This window comes from Artibeus jamaicensis, unplaced genomic scaffold, assembly GCF_021234435.1.
Source record: "Artibeus jamaicensis isolate MK-2021 breed Jamaican fruit bat unplaced genomic scaffold, CSHL_Jam_final contig_1132, whole genome shotgun sequence".
Lineage (NCBI taxonomy): Eukaryota > Metazoa > Chordata > Mammalia > Chiroptera > Phyllostomidae > Artibeus > Artibeus jamaicensis.
In genome coordinates this window covers 8,419,497-8,435,879 of record NW_026521221.1, presented here as the reverse complement: position 1 = coordinate 8,435,879, position 16,383 = coordinate 8,419,497, and the positions used below count along the sequence as shown (strand labels likewise).

General features: G+C 41.8%; 2 protein-coding genes across 5 annotated transcripts in view; both read left to right on the top strand.

Annotated features, from left to right (window-relative positions):
- The window catches only part of TMEM87A (transmembrane protein 87A), a 44,355-nt gene extending 39,753 nt beyond the window's left edge, over nucleotides 1–4,602 (top strand). For 3 of the 4 annotated variants that reach the window (XM_053665937.1, XM_053665927.1, XM_053665933.1), the window contains exons 19-20: nucleotides 15–45; nucleotides 2,240–3,464. In XM_053665937.1, coding sequence (XP_053521912.1) covers nucleotides 15–45; nucleotides 2,240–2,281 — 73 coding nt within the window. In that variant the 3' untranslated portion in view covers nucleotides 2,282–3,464. Of the gene's footprint in view, nucleotides 1–14; nucleotides 46–2,239 lie in introns of all 4 variants that reach the window. The other variant, XM_053665938.1, reaches the window with a different exon arrangement.
- A 567-nt stretch (nucleotides 4,603–5,169) lies between these two features.
- Nucleotides 5,170–16,383, top strand: part of VPS39 (VPS39 subunit of HOPS complex) — a 45,240-nt gene continuing 34,026 nt past the window's right edge. The window contains exons 1-2 of the mRNA XM_053665905.1: nucleotides 5,170–5,374; nucleotides 12,639–12,704. Coding sequence (XP_053521880.1) covers nucleotides 5,302–5,374; nucleotides 12,639–12,704 — 139 coding nt within the window. The 5' untranslated portion in view covers nucleotides 5,170–5,301. The remainder of the gene's footprint in view (nucleotides 5,375–12,638; nucleotides 12,705–16,383) is intronic.

Sequence of the window (16,383 nt, the reverse complement as noted above, 5' to 3'; positions counted from 1 at the left end):
TTTTCTTTTTGCAGAGCACTTCCAGCCCTTCTGGATTCAGATGAGGTTGGTAATCAAATCATGCATGAAATGTGGGTCTGGTGACTTAATGGGGAGTCATAAGTTCTCTGTTCGGGGATATTTTATTTATTCGATGCAGTAACAGTATCATTGAAAAGGATAAGAATAGAAATAGTTTCATTAGAACTCAGATATTCAAAGGGTTCTGGACAAGATAGAAGTGTAGTTAGATATGCTGTGCTTCCTCACACAACCAAAAGGTTAACAACCAACTTAAAAACAAAAACCAACCAGAACTGCCTGAAAACTGAAATGTATATAAGTCCAAAAACCAAGGAGTTAAAGAAGAAACATTCATCCAGACTAGTGGAAATGGGTCAGGGCGGAGATAACACGAGGCGTGCAGGCTGCTGGTGGACCACGCAGTCCCACATTTGCTTGGGGAAAAGCCAGGAGGGACTGCTTGGGAGTGAGACAACCTTGCACAGTGCAGAGAGATAAAGCCTTAAAACCTGTGGCTGTAAAAACCTGTGGGGGTTGTGGCAGTGGGAGAAACTCCCAGTCTCACAGGGGAATCCACTGGAGGGACCCACGGGGTCCTAGAAGATACACAAGCCCACCTACCTGGAAATCGACACCTGAAAGGCCACAGTCCCTTTGTGGGAAATGAGGGAAGTGACTGAAAGTGGGGAGAGAGCTGAGCAAGTGGAATTATTCCTTCTCGGACCCCTCCCCAACGTATAGCACCACAGCCCATTGAAGTGGATTGCTTTGCCCTGGTGAATATCTAAAGCTCCGCCTCTTATAACTGGTGTGCTGAGACAAAGAAATATGGCCCAAATGAAAATAGAGACCAAAACTCTAGAAAGATAATAAAGTAACAAGGAGCTAGCCAGCCTATCAGATGCAGAGTTCAAAACACTGGTAATCAGGCTGCTCACAGAAATGATTTGAATATGGGCACAAAATAAAGGAAGAAATGAAGGCTCTACAAAGTGAAAAAGAAAAATATTCAGGGAACCAACAGTGAAGCAAGGAAACTGGGACTCAAATCAACAATTTGGAACAAAAGGAAGAAATAAATATCCAAGTGAAACAGGATGAAAAAACAAGAATTCAAAAAAAATGAGAAGCTTAGAATTTCTGGGACAATTTTAAATGTTCCAGCATCCAAATCATAGAGGTACCAGAAGGAGAAAAGGAAGAGTAAGAAATTGAAAACTTATTTGAACAAATAATGAAGGAAAACTTCTCCAGTCTGGCAAAGGAAGTAGACATGTCGATTCTTAATCTTTTTATATGCTTGCATACAGTTCATCTGGAAGGCTTCACAGTGAAGTCTTCTGTAGGGACTGCAGGCTGAGTACTGGGAAATAGTTCCAGACACGTTCTGAGTATTACACTTCAGAAAGCCTTTTTAGCACACCAAAAAATTAGGTTCAGAAACACATAAAATGACCTAACGATTCTCAGCTAAGTGTTAATTGTGTGCACTGTTGTGCAACAGGTCTCTAGAACTTCTTCATCAATGTAATTTTAATGAATGTATAATATCATTATAAGGATATAGCGTATTTGTTTACACAATTCTGTTTTGGGACACTTCTTTCTAGTATTATAATTTTGAATGTTGCAGTAGAAATACGTGTTTCTAAATTTTTACCCACATCCTTGACTATTTCTTCAAGTTAAATTCCTGAATCAGAGGAGGTACACATTTTTATTAGAGCTTAGTCTTAAGTATTTGTTTAATCATCTTGATTAATTCTAAAACCTTTTGATTTATTGTTTGGTGTACAAGACTAGAGATTTTTCTTTACTTTTAGAGAAATGAGAGGGAGGGAGGAAGAGGGAGAAAAACATCGATGTGCGAGAGAAACATTGACTGGTTGCCTCTTGCACACCCCCAACTGGGGACTTGGCCTGCCATGCAGGCATGCGCCCTGACCAGGAATTGAACCAGTGATGGTTTGGTTCGTAGGCTGATGCTTAATAAACTGAGCCACACCAGCCAGGGAAAAACTAGAGATTTTGATTCATTTAATCTTGGGTGGGACCTGAACATGTCTGTCTTTCAAAACCTTCATAGATGTTTAGGAGCTGTCTCTCTTAAGTGTTTAGTAAACATAAACAAGTACTTGCAGAAAATGTGTGTGTGCAACATCTGTGTAGAAGATATTTGGAATGTAGACCATTTACAATTAATGTATTTTGAATAAACCTTTTTTTCCCCCCCAAGGAACGAATGATCACACACTTTGAAAGGTCCAAAATGGAGTAAAGTGGAAAGGCGGTGCAGTGGAAGATGGCCAGTATCTGGGAAGAGATCAGCTTCTGTCACTCTACTGTACTGCGCCATGGGGTTAAAGAAGGGAATGACATCCTGATCTGTTCCTTGATCTTTGTGCGTTGGAGGTGGCCAGAGGTGTCAGAACTAGATCATCTGATTGAAAAACAAGTTCATAGGAAGAGAAAAAGCTACAAGTTTCTTATTTACAACATTGACGCCCCATTCTCTCCTACACCCTGACGTGGATGTTTATGCAACTTATGTGTTGTTGTTCCTGAGCCTTCTGTGATGTTTAAATTGTTTAATCTGTCAAACTAAAAAGTTTAACATCTTCTTGACATCAACACCATAATATGTAATCTCCAGGAGCAACTGCCTGTAATTTTTATTTATTTAGGGAGTTTTATAGGTGATGGGGGAAATTGTTAATTATCTTGCCATTTCCTGGGAAGCCAAGGTTACAGCTTGCAGAGGTAGTTTTGAGAAAAATATACCCTGACTTAAGGAGCCATGGTTCTTTCTATCAATGAATAAAAGGAAGAAAAAGGGGGGAGAGAAAGAAACTGTTACAGTGTAATTCAGATCATTTAAAAAGCAAAATCAAGTGCAATTTTGTTTACAAAAGGTGTATATTAAAGATTTTTCTATTTGAGATGTACTTTAGAGAGAAATATTAGGTTAATTCTTGACATCTGCTATTGTGACACATCCCATTGCTGGCAATGTGGTGCACACTCCAGAACTTTCAACTACTGTTTTGTAAGCCTCCAAGGCAGCACTGCAGAGTCGGAGACCGTGCTCTGTTGGCCTTCCTGCTGTTCACTGGGTGTTGCACTAGAGGCAGAGGCACTCCATCCAAGTGCTTGTGAGTGAGCACCCCACGTACTGTGATTTTTCAGAAGCAGGAGCTAATACAAAGGAAACAGGCCCTGATCCAGCTTAAAGTTTTCCTGCATGAGGTAGTATGGAGGCCCTGGACTGCTGCTCATTATTTAGGAATCAACAGTTCTTGTATCTGGTGTCGGTTGAGAGACTGTTTATAGGAGACATCACAAGGTGATGGGATTTATTTGATACACTATATTTCTGTTTGTCTACTTTTGCCTTCCCAAGAGTTTTGTTCTACATAGAAGTTCATGCCATTTTTTAATATAAAAAAACTTAACAAAATTAATATGTTTTTGTCTGTTTTCAGATTTTCTCTGAAAGACCCTTCTTTCTCCCAAACTCTCTTATGGGAATTTTCCTTCCATGGTTTTTATTCTGTATCATTTTGTCTGTTGGAACCAAGAACCGCACAACCATACTAACTCCTATTATAGTGAAAGTGTTTACATTTATGTAACTTTTCTCTATAGCTGTTTGCTGTGGTGATTTTTTTGTAAGTCACTTTGGCAATATCTCTAAGTAACCATATGAGGAACTGACTATATTCTCAGGTTAACCCATTAGCAAAGGGCTGTTGTAACTGTTGTATGCCTCTCTTTTTCCACAGTAAAACCCAGCAAGTGAGTAATAGACATAATGCTGCAGGACAGTTGATCACATGGTTTTTGAAGTTGGCTAGATGTCAACTTGAGACCAAGGCACCGGGTCAGGGAGGGGAGGAAGCTGTTGTGTTAAGCGGGAGTTTATAGTACAAATTGTGTAGCTTGGGGCTTGGTAATTCTGCTGTTTCTTAAGGCTTGTTATATTACTGTGATTGTATATAGTGTGTCACTTTTTAAAAAACAGGTTCAGAAGGAATTTATACTATTACATTGATGTGTTATTTTATAGTGACACATGTTATAGTAATGAAAACAATAATGTGTTTTCATTACTTTAGTCTTGGCCCTTCATCCTGGAGCTGCAAGGTGGTATTAAGCCTTCTTCCAACACAGCAGCTGGCAATTTTAAATTTTCAAGATGTCCTCTTTCTATGTTAAAAACTAGATATAACATAAGATTTGTTCAGCAATTTTTGTGTTTCTTACTACTTGAAAATACTTCATTTTATTATCAGAAACAGCACTTGGTAAAGATAGGACAATGTTCCTAATTTACAGGTGAAGAAGGGTTTTACCTGTAAAAGGGTTTTACAGGTGACATTGTGTAAGAAAAATTGTGATCAGGGCCATTTTTTACTATCATAGACTCACCCCATTTTTCTTTCACATTTTCTTTATGTAAACCAATATGCTTAATTTATGGCATATTTGCAAGTTTTTTTGTGGATAAATTGCCAGATACTGATCATTCTTGCAGTAGTTCTCACTTTAAAGTGCGTGGACTCCCCTTGGGAACTTAATAAAACAGGCTGCTGAAAAGAATTTCTGATTGAGTAGAGCTGGAATGAGGCCTGGGACTTCGCTTTTCTAACAAGTGTTGCTGATGATGATGGTCTAGAGTCCACCCTCTGAGAACTACTGGCTTGGAACAACCTTTAAAATCTAAGAGTAAGGCCATGATTATAATAGTAATACTAAAACTGCCATTTATGGAGTGCTGGGTGTGTCGGGCGTTGCAAAGCGCTCACAATGCTAGGTCGGTAAATGATACTGCCATCATTTGGGGGGTAAGGGTAAGTCCTAGGGAGATTAAGTTTCTTAAATGCTACAGCTAATTTCCTAAACAGCAGCTCTCCACCCCAGGTCCGACGCCAAAGCCCGAATTCATTCACCACCACACCACAGTTCCTAAGAGGGCTCTGAGATTAATATCTGTTTCCTTGTTAAACCCTCGGCTACGCCACAATGGAAAAGCTCCGGATTTTGGGCGAAATGGGAACTCAATCATTGCATTCCTCGGAGAAGTTCTAAGAGCCAGGCGGAAGGGGTGGGACTTTGCCTGCGGAAGGGGTGGGCTTAGGCCAGAAGGAAGTCCGGTATTGATGATGGCTCTGTTATTGAAGGGCCTGTAATTGGGTTCCCAGGCCAGATGCTGGTCGTTCCTTAGTGTGGTTCTCTGTTCACGAGCCCGTCCCGGCGCACTGAGGGCGCGACTGTCACAGCGACTCCGTGCTCGCCGCCATGCACGACGCATTCGAACCTGTGCCGATCCTAGAAAAGCTGCCTCTGCAGATCGACTGTTTGGCTGCCTGGGGTGAGCCAGAAAACCGAGGGGCCGCGGTGGGGCCCGGGAGCGCCGGAGCCCGGACTTACTAACAGGGCTGGCGAAGTGGGCTGGCGTCTGGCAGATAGGGAACCGGGATAAAGGAGTGCAGAGTATTGTAAATAGCGAGGGCGGTGGGGCTCTTTGGGCGATCCCAGGGACCCAAACATTTTAGGGACGTTCTACTTGTCTTTGCTCTTGGTGCAGAGTTGGAGGTTGAGCTTTCCTCATTAATTGTGCTCAGCTTTAGCTTATTTCGATTACAGAGGAGTCTTTAGTTTGGAGGCACAAGCAGTGGGAAGTTTTCAGCCTGCCAGGGACTTGAACTTACCCAGAAGAAGTGTGGTACTGGTTTGGCGGGGTTGGGGGTGGGCTTTAACAAGTTAACAACATATACCTTTTTTCCTTAGTGCTCACTCATTGTTCACTTGTTATCGTTGTAGCTAACTCACATTGTTACTCTAAACTCTTAATCTAGCCCAGAGATTTTCAGCTGGTGTGCTGCAAGAATTTCTAATATGCAATACCTGCTCAAGGGCACTGACCTCTTATCCCTTAGATTGTTTTAAAAAAAGAATGACAATAGCCATCCTGTGTGAATGAATCAAAATTATGCCTATTTTTTGGTCAGATTAGCAAAAAATACATTTTTTGCTGTGCTACAGAATTTTAGTAATTGGTTTATATGTGTCATGAGATGGAAAAGGTTGAAAATCACTCACTGGCCAAACAATTGATTGTCTTATATTCAAGTGCCAAAGTTACCTAGCTTGGTAGGTAGAAGAGTATCATTCCAGGCCGTCATGAAATGTAACCTGTACAAATTTACATAATCTTCTTGCAGGTGGCCAGGGTCAGACTTCTCTTATCTCTTGTATACTGTGGAATACAAAAGGGTTTGTTTTTATTTTAAGATTTTATTTATTTATTTTTAAACAGAGGGGAAGGGAGAGAAATATAAATGTGTGGTTGCCCCTCACACACCCCCTACTGGGGACCTAGCCCTCAACCCAGGCCCTGACTTTGAATTGAACCCACAACCCTTTGGTTCGCAGACTGGCACTTAGTCCTTTGGGTCACACCAGTCAGGGCACGAAAGGTTCTAAGGGTCTAAGTTTTAACTTTTACCTATGAACATTATGATCTTATCTATGACTGGTTATGTCTAACAGCCACCAAAGACCAAACAAATAATTTCAATCTTTCCTGTTAATGTCCAGATACTAGAAATCAAGGACCATAAAGAAAGTGGCCCAGGACACTTAACCCAGATCTTATACTGAACTAAGTCCTTGTGACGGATCTGGTGGAATCTTGGTGGTGGCTGGCATCGTGTGCATCATCTGTGGACAGTGCCATTCAGTCAGCCTTGCAGAGTTCGGTGCTTCCCTACAGATCTTCACGTTAATGTGTGCCCCTCCTGCCTCTAGCAGCCCTGAGCCTCTTTAAAATCATATCTTACATCACTAGTAAGCTGTCCTAGTTTTTTGGGTTAAAGAGAATCTTGCTTCCTTCAGATATCTCAAGCAGGTCTCCATTTTGTATCATTAAATGCTCTCACAATTAAAAATAGAGGAGAAAAAACTTTTTAAAAGACCCACACTATACAAAGGTAATCATTCTCCTATTTCTTCATCAAATATGTATCAAGTGCATATACAGATCAGTCTCTCTGCTAGGGACAGGAGTGTAAGGATGAGTAAGTCACAGTGCCAGGGCCTGTGCTTCTAGGACACACAACAAGAGACGAAGGCATATAAACAGATTATGATACAATGATACTAGAGACGTATGCTGCCTTTTAGGGAAACATGGAGGAAGGTGTCACACAAGCATATGTCCTAGGCAGGACAAAGGATGAGTGCAGCTACTTACCACACTCTACTTACCCTGTCACTTTGCTTCACTCAGATACGCTGTAGACCTAGTAGTACACAGGTCTCAGCCTCTCGCACCAACTCCACTTTGTCACAGTAAAGACTCCCTATACTTGTGTTTTTCAGGAAGACAGTTTTGTACTGCTAGGTAGCTTTTGACCTGCCTTGATCTCCCACCAAACAAGAGAAATGCCTGTTACCTACTAGGATGCTGTGATAGGTATTGGGCTACAAAAGGCCATTTACCACCTCCTGCCTCAAAAACGACTTTATTTTCAGACTTAAGCAGCAGTGAATATTGCTCTTCTAGTCCTTACCCTTTTCCTGACATTCATCAAGGAACCTCCAGGATCCGCTCATGCAGGGCCAGACAATATTTGAGCTGGAGGATGTCTTTGAGACACCATAATCTGTCTCTTGGGAATGGAAATGAGGAGGGTACTCATGATGATGACTTCTTCTCCCTGAACTCCAGAGAATCCAGCTGCCTTTTAAGCATCTTTGTTTTGGGTGTCTAGTAACATGGCCAGAACAGTTCTTGATGATTATACTCTCCTAAAACATGCCTGTCCCCCTGCATCCCATATCTCAGCAAATGGCATTTGTGTTCACCTGTTTGGCTAAGGTCAAAAGCCTTGGAATCATTCCTGACTTCTCTTTTTCTCTTATGCACCTCATCCAGTCCATCAGCAAATCTTGTTTGTTCCACCTCCAGAATAAGTCTAGAGTCCAGTCGTTGCTTTCCATCTCCACTTTTTCTATTCTTGATGAGCTTACCATGCTCTCTCTTCTGAATTACCACAGTGGTATTCTTACCGATCACCCTGTGTTTACCATTGCACCATTTTCAGATTTTTTACCTACACAGAGGTGGAGCGAGCCTTTGAAAAATTAATCTGCTCACATCTCTATTCTGTGCAGAGCCCTTCAGTAGCTTCCCATCACAACTAGAAGTTCCAAAGTCCTTCCCATGGCTGGCTACATCTGACATGATCAGGCCTCTGGTTACTTCCCTGACTTTATCTCCTATGCTCTTACCCCTTGCATCTATCTGGTACTAGTCACACAGTCTTTCTTCCGTGAAAACACAACACACATAGACACCTCAGGGCCTTTGCACTCACTGTTTCCTCTCCCTGGCACACTCTTGCCTTAGATATTTCACAGCTTGTTCCTCATCTCATTCAGGTCTCTGCTGAAAAGTCAGGTAAATCAGCAATATCTTCCGTAACTATTCTCACTCCCTGTTAGAGTATAAATTTCTTCAGGGTAGCAACTTTGTTTTGTATATTGCTCTATTTGTAGTTCCTAGAACAGTTCCAGAGTCCTAGTGGGTATCCATTGAATAGTTGTTTAATTAATGAATAATAACATTAATGGTAGTAGCTTCCATTTACTGAGTGCTAATCATATTGAACTTTTATAAAATAATAACCACATTTTGCAGAGGAAGAACATGAGAATTTAAGTAATTTTTCAAGGTCATGTACATTATGTCTGATCCTAGAGCCTGATTCCCAAACTTTAACGTATATTCAGATCATGTAAAAAAAAAAAGTGCAGATTTGTGTGTTATCTGTATATGCATATACACAATCATATTTGCGTATATTATCCCAAGAAACAATAGAAAGATAAATCACAGACTATTAAAACACCTGTAGCAGAAGGGAGAGGACAGGGTATATGGAAGCTAGATTTCTCACATTTTTAGCTTTGGAACTACATGAATGTGTCATGATTTTAAAATGCAGATTTCAGGGCACCACTGTAGAATCACTGACTCAGGATCTTTGGGAGCAGGGCTCAGAAATGTGCATTTTTAATTAGTCCTAGTGATTCTGATGTGGCTTATGCTTTGAGAAACACTGTTCTTTGCTCTATGGCCCAGTGAAGGGAAGTGACTACTAGCTTATTCCCTGCAGTGGCCAGCATCGGGCCAGGGATGGCATTGTTTATCACATAAAGTCGGACTGGGTGGTACTGTTGGGCAGAGCTTCAGCAGGGTAATTACGAACAAGAAGGGCCAGCCTCACTCACTTCCTAGGAGGGATCGAGTCCAATCATGTGTCTGAGTTAGGCTGTCAGGAGCTGTCTAGGGCTGGCTCTCATTTTTATGTGCGTGCTACTTTTATGCGCGTGCTACTTGTTGTGCAGCATGTCCCGCTTCCTGAGGTGCGGCATTGAGCCTCAGAAGGGACTGTTTACCCTGTGCTGCGCCTGCTCTGCAGGCGTCTCATTCTCTGTGTTGTGCACGTAGGGCTGTGTTGTATGATGACACGTCGTAGAACGAGAAGGCTGCATGTGGCTCGGGCCCCCTGAGCCCCCACTGATTCCGTAACCAAATCATGCCCCTTCCAGTTGGCATTGGTGGTATAGTGGTGAGCATAGCTGCCTTCCAAATCAAGCCTCTTCCAGGTTCTGGGCTGTTACTGCATTTTCCTTGTGACTTTGAAGGTTAGGAATGAGTATGTGTGCGGTGCTTTTACTATTTAAAGGGAAGTTGTTACTTGGCATATGTGATAAAGGCATGTTTTTTTTCTCAGCGCCCCCAAATAAAAGCTTGAAAAGGGTCAAATAAAATTTCAATTAAAAATTTAAAAAACACTTTCAATGAACATATCTGATTCCATTTTATGACCACTACAGTAGACATTTGAAAAGAGACATCTGTTGGCAAATACATATTTCAGTTAAAATGAAGAACAGGATCTCAAGTGTTGTGCTTATGAGTCTGACCTCATGTTGTGGCCAAGCAGCTTCATGAGAATTCAAGCCCCTGTGGAACCGCATCAGAGACCTACTGTACGGTAACTGACGCAAACCTGGAAGAACATGGGCTGAGAGCAAGCCAGCTCAGGGGGCCCTGCAGAGATATGGGAGAGGGCTGTTGGGAGGTACCCTGTAGGTAAAATTGGTAGGCCTTGCAGGCCCGGTGGAAGTTGAGGCTGTTAGATAAAGAAAAGCAGGAACTGGCAGAGGCTTGAGGGCACAGTTAAGAGGAAGGTGAGAGAGGATGGTGAACATTATGTCGGCCTTTTGGTTATAGATTTTTATGTATAAGAGAGTTTTTAAAAAATTCTTACTTCATTTTATCTGTATTTGAAATATCAGTGGGTATCCGAAAAAATCAACTTTAATATTGCCAGTTGCTTGATTCTGGGATATCTAAACAGTATCTTTTACAAAGCAAGCACTGTAGGCTGAATTCTTTTTTCCCTATGTTCTGCTCCAGCATAAATCTCCAGCATTTCACTAGAGTGAGTGTTATTTCTGATTTCCACTTGTGTCATTAAGAGCATACAATGCCTTATTTTCTGTATCTTGCCTTTGCTTTACAATGCAAAATAAAAGAAGACAATCACTATATTTTTCTGGACAGCTAAGGACATCAGCCCGGAGAAATGTGCCTGCGGTGGCTCCCAACTTGTTTTGCAACTATAGCCACTGCGGCCCCGACGCCCTGTGGCCCACACCCATCTTCTGACGGGGATGTCCTACTAAGTGCATCACAGCAGGTGGTTGGGTCCCGACTCTCCCACACACATCTTATCACATGTGAGACTCTGGACAAGTTACTTATCCCTGAGGCCCCAGCTCCCTCATCTATAAAATGGGGGTTTATGAAAACGACATATTTCAAAGGATAGTTGTGAGGATTAATGAAATAATGTGTGATATGTGCTTAGTATTGCCTCAAATACAACGCATGCTCAGTGTAGTTCATCTATTTGTACCACTACCTAATATTTTATTTTACAAAGGATCAAGGGAGTATGTGACTAACGTCTGTGTTACGGGATGAGAAAGCTGAGGAAGTATGTCTATGTGCTTAACTTCTCTTACTGGGTTCATATAGATTGGGCAGGTAGCTTAATTAAACTCCTTTGGAACCTCTTTCCCTTTAGTGTAGGCCAGTGTCTCCCAAAAGTGTGGCCACTGATCCAACAGCATCAGCACCACCTGGGCACTTGTTACAGATGCAAGTTCCGCGGCCCACGTCCGGACCTGGTGTGGAAGAAATGGGTCAGGGCCTGGCAGTCTGTTTTAACAAACTCCCAGATAATTCTGGTATACACCAAAGTTTAAGAACCATGGGATTCAACCCTTTTTTTTTCTTTTTTAGAGAGAGAGAAACATCTATTTGTTGTTTCACTTTTTATCATTCCTTGGTCGATTCTTGCACGTGCCCCCACCAGGGATTGAACCTGCATCCTTGACATATGGGGACAGTGCTCTACCCAACCGAGTTACCCATCCAGAACCTCAACCGTCCGTTTTTAATAAGAGCTTTATTGACATGTAATTCACATACCATATAATTCATCCATTTAAAATGTGAAATTCAGTGGTTTTAGTACATTCACAGAGTTGTGCAAGTATAGCCACAGTTGATTTTAGCACATTTTTATTACCCTGAAAAGAAACCCCGAACCCGTTAGCGTTCACTCCCCATTTCCCCCCAACCTACCAGCCCTAGCCAACCACTAATCTCTCCATCTTTATAGATTTGCCCATTCTGGGCATTTCGTAAAGCTGGAATCATACAATATGCAGCCTCTTTTGTTTGGCTTGTTGCATTTAGCATAATGTCAGGATTCATCCCTGCTATAGCAGCGCTTCAGTTTTTTTAATAGCTGGCTAATGTCCCATCCTACAGGTATGCCACATTTTGTTTATCTGTCCATCAGTTGATGGACATTTGGGTTGTTTCCATTCTTTGACTGTTACAAATGATGCTGCTATGAACGTTTGTGTACAAGCTTTTGTGTGGACATAAGTATATACCCAGGGATGGAATTGTTAGGCCAGGTAGCAACCCTGTGTTTGATCTTGAGGAACTGCCGGGCTGTTTTCCAAAGTGACTGTATGACTTTATATTCCTGCCAACAGTGTATGCGGGTTCTAGTTTATTCCCATCTTCATCAACACTTGTTATTATCTGCTAGACCATATTGTGAGATAATGAATTCTATAAACTTAATACACTATTTTCCCAAAAGTTAAATCATCGACTTTCCGAGGTTGTCTTTTAGTTGTTATTCCTGAGATTAGATACCTGGTCTCATGTTTGTACTACCCATTTTATGACTTTACAAACTTCCATGATATTTTTTTGGTCAGTTTAATTTTGAAACAATGAAGCCAGGGATTTTTTAATTCTCTAATATGGCTAGTCTAGTAATTGTTGAATAAATGCATTTTTGATTAGTCGATTCCCAAATATTTCTCGACCATAAACATTCTTTAGCTTTGCAGAACACCTGTTATAAAAAAGAACTCACTTTATTGACCTCGAGATTCTGATGGAAACCCCGAGATAACGAACAGGGGGCCTGCCTAAAGCTGATGTTCCTCACAGCTCTCTTCTTTTCCAGAGGAATGGCTTCTTGTTGGAACCAAACAAGGACACCTTCTTCTCTATAGGATTCGGAAGGACGTTGGTAAGTGGTGACTTTCCAAAATTGAGAAAGAAATGGCCTACTATCTATGCCAAAAAAACGTTTAGATAGTCGGCTAGTATACAAGTATGAGATCAGTGGTTTCTGGACAACTGAGGAGTGACTGGGGGCCTGGGAGCAGCCCAGCAGGAAAGTGGGGAGGAGCCTGAGAGACTCTCCGGGGCTTCGTGGTTTTTTTCCTGATGATACACCCATATGCCCATGAGGATGGGGTGGGGGGGCAGTTGTGGGGGACTAGATGTTCCTCCCCTCCTCATTTTTTGGAAACTCACTGCCAGATATAAGAAATATTACTTATGGGAAGAAGATTTTTCTGTAAATAATATGTAGTTAAAAAAAATTAGGAATCATTGGTTTAAAAGACCTCACCAACTTAGGAGGGGTGGACCAGGAGGAAAAAGACCTGGGTTTGAGTCCAGCTTCACTTCTCTTTGACCACTTGACGGACGGAGTTGGTCCTTTCCAATGTCATTTTTCTATCCAGTGGACTATCTGTTTTCCTTACAAATTGGTTGGGGTCAGATGCAATAAAATGTTTGAAAGGACTTTTAAAAACTACAGTTCTAATCAAATGTGACTTTGTCAGTAAAAATGTAGAATAGCAACTAAAAAAAGTATGTGAACTGTATTCTGTTTGAGTACCATCTAGCACAAAAAAGCACCTCATGTCCTTTTCCCAATTTCATTTCTATGCTCTCTTGGTGGAAAATTGATATGTTTGGATATGATGCCCTGGAGCTTCAAGTGAAATCTGCTGTTAATGCCACAGTAGGTTGAACCATGTGAAATTGTCATTATTTAACCATATTAGAAAAAAAGATTTCATCGCTTTCACCCTAATAAATAACTTTCTGTAGTGAATAGCTTAAGGAAAAGTGGAAATAGAGCCTTCTCTTTAGATCCTGGAGCAAAGAATGGTAACATTGGGAGGGAAGAATACCTTACTAGTGTAGGGAAGGAGAAAAATTCTTTCCCTCTACTCATTTTAGGTTCATTGGCTAGTGTAAATTAGACCAAAGAAAGACAAAGTAACAAGAGAAAAACAAGTAGGGGTTTATTAACTTGAGCACTCAGGAGGGATTAGGACTTGGGCCTGTGCGTCACCCTAATAAGCAAACTATAAATGTTTAGAGAAGTGACCAAAGGAAAAGACCTTTGAGTTTTTAGAGTGGCAGATTGTGGGAAGGCAAACATACGGGGGAGCTGATTGGAGACAAGTTTGTTACGCAGATTCCTCTGCCGCCATCTCTGGGCGGGTGCGGGTCATCCTGTAACTGTAGGGACGGAGAAAACTTCTGTCCTTCCTGATGGAGAGGAGAGGAAAGACAGTTTTGTAAATTTATGTCCTGCTTTTAGGCAAATAGGAGGAGAGCAGAGAGAGCTTTTCTTATATCTGCTTCTTCTCAGTTGCCTTGAGCTCAAAATAATTCTTAAGCCAAAGTGCAATAGGAAGAGGAAGACACCTGGCCCAGGGCTGTGGTAAGGTAAGAAGAGAAGCCAGAAGTTCAAAACAGAGCATTTATTTCATTTCTAAGTGTTTCGGCTTTCCTTTAAATCAGGAATCAGCAGACTTGTTCCCAAAAGGACCAAAAGTAAATATTTTAGGCTTTGCAGGCTGTAAAATCTCTGCTGTGATCACTCAGCTCTGCTGTTGTAGCTAAAGGGCAGCCAGATAATGTTAATGAGGGGGGTGTGGCTATGTTCCAGTGAAACCTCGTTTACAGAAACGAGTCAAGGGCTGGCTTGGACCCTTGCTGGATTGGGCAGTACTGGATTGGGCAGTACTTTGCTGGCCCTCGCTTTAAATTTTTGTCCTCACAGCCAGGATATTTCTATTCTATGACATCTACCCAGTCTGCAATTCGAAAATTAAACTTGCCTTGGATTTTATTCAGCACTCAACAGCTGTGTTTGACTATATACTTAGAGCTTGGATACTGTGCAGGACACGAATATAAGATCCTGATATTCTTTTCCCCTGATTAATAATCAGTTCTTTGTACCATCAAATACTAAATACTATAATAAAGCGACTTGTTTATGTACCATTTCTGTAAAAGTGGTGAGAAGTTGAAAATTAGACTGTAAAAACAACTTGTTCAACCAAGTGTAGACTCACACTGATGCGTTGGTGCCGATCTAACTGGGAACACTCGCTGGCGGGGCCTGTTCCTTGCTCTGTGATCAGTCCACCGTGTCACCTTCAACAAGTCCGTTAATCTTCCTGGGCCTCAGTTTCCCCATAGGCAACTCGAATACCAGTTGTAACCTGCCTTAGACTATTAGGAAATCAAACCCTGATTAGAAACTTTACATCTTCCTGTATTTTTAGAGAACAGTTCAATTCTGGCCCAGCTGTGGTCTGTTTATGGGCCAGAAATAGACGTGGGCCTCCGTGAATCAGCCATAGAACTAACTTGGCTTCTAAATTTGAGATATTCCAAACTGGGTAGGTCTGCAACTAGCCTGTCTTTCTGAGGAAAGGGAGTGGGTAATAAGATCTCATGGAAAGACCAGGGTCAAGGGCACCCGCTCCTCATCTGACCTGAGCCACCTCCTGTGAGCTCAGAAAAGTCTCTCAGCCTCGCTCTGCTCGTGTTTGAAAACAAAGGGGTTAGATTAGTTCAGACCATCTTTACGGCTTTAGGTTGGCCTTTCAGAGGATCCACCAGGTAGAAACTAAGTTTATGGCAACACTAAAACATTATTTTTTTTCACTGACAATTATTGACATTTGCACCAAAGGTGCAAAAGTAATGGCCGCTGAAACTGCTGGCCCCTCAGCACAAGGTCAAGACGATGGTCAGCAAATGTGTTTGCACCAAACTGCGCTGGGGGTCCTGTTCTCCAGCATGCACCACAGGTGGTTTGGTTTTGTGAAAGCCAGTTCACTTAGCAGTGTTCTTTGTGAGGCAGTAAAAATTATTAATTTTATTATATCTTGACCTATGAGAACACATATTTTTTATAATCTGCAATGTAATAGGAAGTTCACATGAAGTTCTTCTGCCGGGCACCAAGGCACGGGGCACAGTAGCTGCTCAGTTTGGAAAAGTGGTTTGTGTGTCTGAGTTCTGAGCTGAACTGGCCACTTTTTTTCATGGAGCATCGTTCCTGCTTAGAATGACTGACAGGTAGACTGTGGTTTCTCAGACCACTTGGGTATTTGGTAGATATTTTCTCAAAGATGAGCAATGGGAACCTGTCACTTCAAAAAAAAAGAACTGGCAGTTTTTATTGCTAATGATAAAGTTAGGGCCTTTGAGAGAAAATTAGAATTGTGGAAAACTCATATCTGCCCCCATGAGTTTGACAGCTTCTCGATACTAAGGATTTTTCTGATGGGATTGTGGAGGGGTGATGAGTGTGAGTTTGCTGCATATGCGTCTTGTGAAGAAGTGTGCCGGCACTGGGAGGTCTGCATCACTCAGGGAACCAGTGTTTTCCAGGGCATGAAGCTTCTCAGTCATGAGGGAGAGATCCATTCAAAGAGATCCGCTGGTAAGGTAGACCAGTGGGCTTTAGCAGAAAAGTTCATTAATAGGTTTTGGGTTTCACATTGTGAGAAACTTCATGTGTCAAGTTTTGGTATAGTCTCAAAAAAGATGATCCGCAGTTATCTGGAAGAGCTGTGAAACTATTCCTCCCTGTCCGACTCCTT